The sequence below is a fragment of the Nestor notabilis genome, unplaced genomic scaffold, assembly GCF_000696875.1.
Source record: "Nestor notabilis isolate BGI_N333 unplaced genomic scaffold, ASM69687v1 scaffold7315, whole genome shotgun sequence".
In the NCBI taxonomy this organism is placed as follows: Eukaryota; Metazoa; Chordata; class Aves; order Psittaciformes; family Psittacidae; genus Nestor; species Nestor notabilis.
The window spans coordinates 58,583-61,403 of record NW_009927847.1 but is presented as its reverse complement, the minus strand read 5'-3'; the positions used below and the strand labels follow the sequence as shown (position 1 = coordinate 61,403).

The 2,821-nt window shown below is 44.1% G+C and overlaps 1 protein-coding gene across 1 annotated transcript in view; it reads right to left on the bottom strand.

Moving 5' to 3' along the window:
- LOC104405515 (myosin heavy chain, skeletal muscle, adult-like) overlaps positions 1-1,287 on the bottom strand; it is a gene marked incomplete at its 3' end in the record, with an annotated part of 10,190 nt that extends 8,903 nt beyond the window's left edge. The window contains 5 exon segments of the mRNA XM_010014247.1: positions 39-66; positions 610-719; positions 721-755; positions 849-992; positions 1,081-1,287. Of these exon segments, the coding sequence (XP_010012549.1) occupies positions 39-66; positions 610-719; positions 721-755; positions 849-992; positions 1,081-1,287 (524 nt within the window).
- Between the last annotated feature and the right edge of the window lie 1,534 nt (positions 1,288-2,821).

Genomic DNA, 2,821 nt, shown 5'->3' with positions numbered 1-2,821 from the left:
GGCAGCCCCTGAGGGACCAGAGCAGGTAGCATACATACGTGATCAGGATCGACTGGTTCTCACGATCTGTGAAAGAGGCAGAAGGAAAGATTAGCAGTTGGCCTGGGTAACACTGAGCTGATGGAGAAGTAAAGAAGTAAATACATAAGTTGGGACTTCATCTGAAAGTCCAAAGGTAGCCAGTTCCCTTCCAGGTCCTAACAGTACTACAAGCCAAAAATGATGCATAGAGATGTGATAGGCATGTAGACCCAGAACAAGTTGTGCACGCACTTGCCATCCGTTCTCATCAGGAATTAAAATGCTTATGTTAGAAATAGTGGGATACATAGAACAACAACTTTTTCTTTCCTACCACCGAAAATAATACAGTAAGCTGAGTCAAGTACTATTTCTTCAGTGGGAGAGTGAAGAATTCCGTAGAATAATGTGTAAATAATACACAGTGCTAAGTCCAGATCTGCTTCTGGGGCAGTTTCACCTGAAATCAATTCCTGCTCAAGCTCTCAGTCATACTGCTCAGAGGTGGTTTTAGCTGGTTGGTCACATGCCCCAGTGAGGTCAGTGGGGGTTTTGGTCTAGATTGCTGTGAGGGAATTAAGCACTCACCAGTCAGCATGAACTGATAGGCATTGTCAGAGATGGAGAAGATGTGGGGAGGGGCCTCCTGGCGCTTCTTGCCTCGGTAGGCCAACACCAACTCCGGGGTGTACCACGGCGGGGTTGACGGTGACACAGAAGAGACCTGAGTAGGTCTGTGAGGAAGGAAGACAGCACATTGGCTTCCACTTAGCCTGGCAGAGCAGTTCCTGCCAGCTACCCAGAGGAAGACTGCTGCTGGTACTTACATAGATCATCCAGGCTGCGTAACGCTCTTTGAGGTTGTACAGCACAGCGGGTTCGTGGAGGTGGGTCATCATGGCCATGTCCTCAATTTTATCATACTTGGGAGGGTTCATGGGAAAGACCTGATCATCCTTGACGGTCAGGGTCTGCCAAGGAATAGAGAGATGCATGTATGTCAGCTAAGAGCTGAGAGTGGGATTCAAATGGTGTCCTTCAACTTTGTTTTTCACTCACCTCTCCAGCTTCAGTCTTGACAGTGACCTTCCCTCCTTCTTTGCTCTGGATTGTCCCTTTCACAAAGGATTCTTTAGGATGGGCCACAAAGACCGATGATTTGGCATCAAAAGGCTTGTTCTGGGCGGCAATTCTCTCCTTTTCTGACTTTCGGAGGTAAGGAGCTGCCTCCCCAAAGACAGCCATCTCAGCATCTCCAGACGCCATGTCTGCACTTCAGTGAAGGCACAACAGTAGAGGATCCTAATGGGGAGGGACAACATGGAAGTGAGGAAAAAGTTCTTTACAATGGGGGTGGTAAAACAATGGTACTGGTTGCCCAGAGAAAGGGTGGGTGTGCCATCCCTGGAGACATTCCAGGCCAGACTGGATGTGGTTCTGGGCAACCTGATGTAGTTGAAGATGTCCCTGCTCATTGAAGGGTGGTTGGACTAGATGAGCTCTGAAGGTCCCTTCCAATCCAAACTATTCTATGATTCTATGACTATGGCATTGATTATTCAGGTCTGTTCTGCAAGATTGGGAAACATTTCATATCCTGTGCCTTGGTTTCTCTTCATACTCTGAGTATTTGGAACATCTAACATGAGCTAACTAGAGACTTCATTTTTAGGTCAACTTAGAAAATAAGGGGTTTTCATTGATGAATCTAGGTCTTCAAACATTTAGGGGGGCAACTTTTAATAACCTTTCAGAACTGTGGATTTGGTGCTTTAAGAATACTGTGTCTGTGAGAGAAGAGCAGATTTGTGGAGTAAGTTTCACTAAGACATCACTGTTAGGAATGTGACCTTTTAGTATTCCACCATAATTGAATTTCTTATGTGCATTTGTCATTCTTAGGTACAATATCTGAGTAATTTCAGCCCCAGTGTTCTGACTTAGGTGAAATAAAATTCAAGAATTGAAAGCGGAATTGCCAAGCCTGTATGAAGATCCAGACTAAATACTGAAAAAAATCCAGGAATAGGTAAGTTCTCAAAGCTTTAAAATAATTACAGTACTTCTTCTGATGCTTTAATTAACATGCAAATAGTTAAATTTAACCAACAACACTCGAAAATTCTCTAGCTACATCTGTAGCATTTATTCCCTCTTTATTCATTAGGTAACAATTTTTTTTATTTTTTTTTTTCTGGAGTAAGAAAATGTGTATCTAGGAGACCTCTGGCATTTTACAAAGGTGGGTAGGAGGTTTGTATGCTCAGATGAGTTCTTAATTCGTACATTCTCAGGTAGAATGCAGAGTTTTGCATGTTTTCCTGCTGTGCCCATCTTGGTCCAGCTCTATTGCTGCTATAGCAAAGATGGGAAGCCAGCATGCTTGATCCCAGTTAAGAAGAAGTGAAGAATTTCTCCATAGGGATTTTTTGTTGTGTCATCAGTGGTCAGAGACTTCAAACACAGCCACTTTTAAACCTTGGGCACCCCATCACCTTCTATTCTAATCACACTGGGTTTGAATATAGGGTGAAGCAGTGACCTTTCCAGACATCCCACCCAAAGGATCTTTCTCTGCCCTCTAAGAATTAATAAATCAGGTTCTTACCTCTCACGACACCAGATGGGTGGCTCGCAGGCTGGCAGCTGGTCAGTACTGTAAAACAGAAAAGGCAAATCCTTACTTGCTGCTGCACAGAAATCCAGAGTGAAAATAGGCAGGTGGCTTGAAAGCAGATTTAAAACTTGAGCTGAGAAAATGTGTGCTGTCCTGGAAATGAGCACTGGAGGCAGCCGGAAT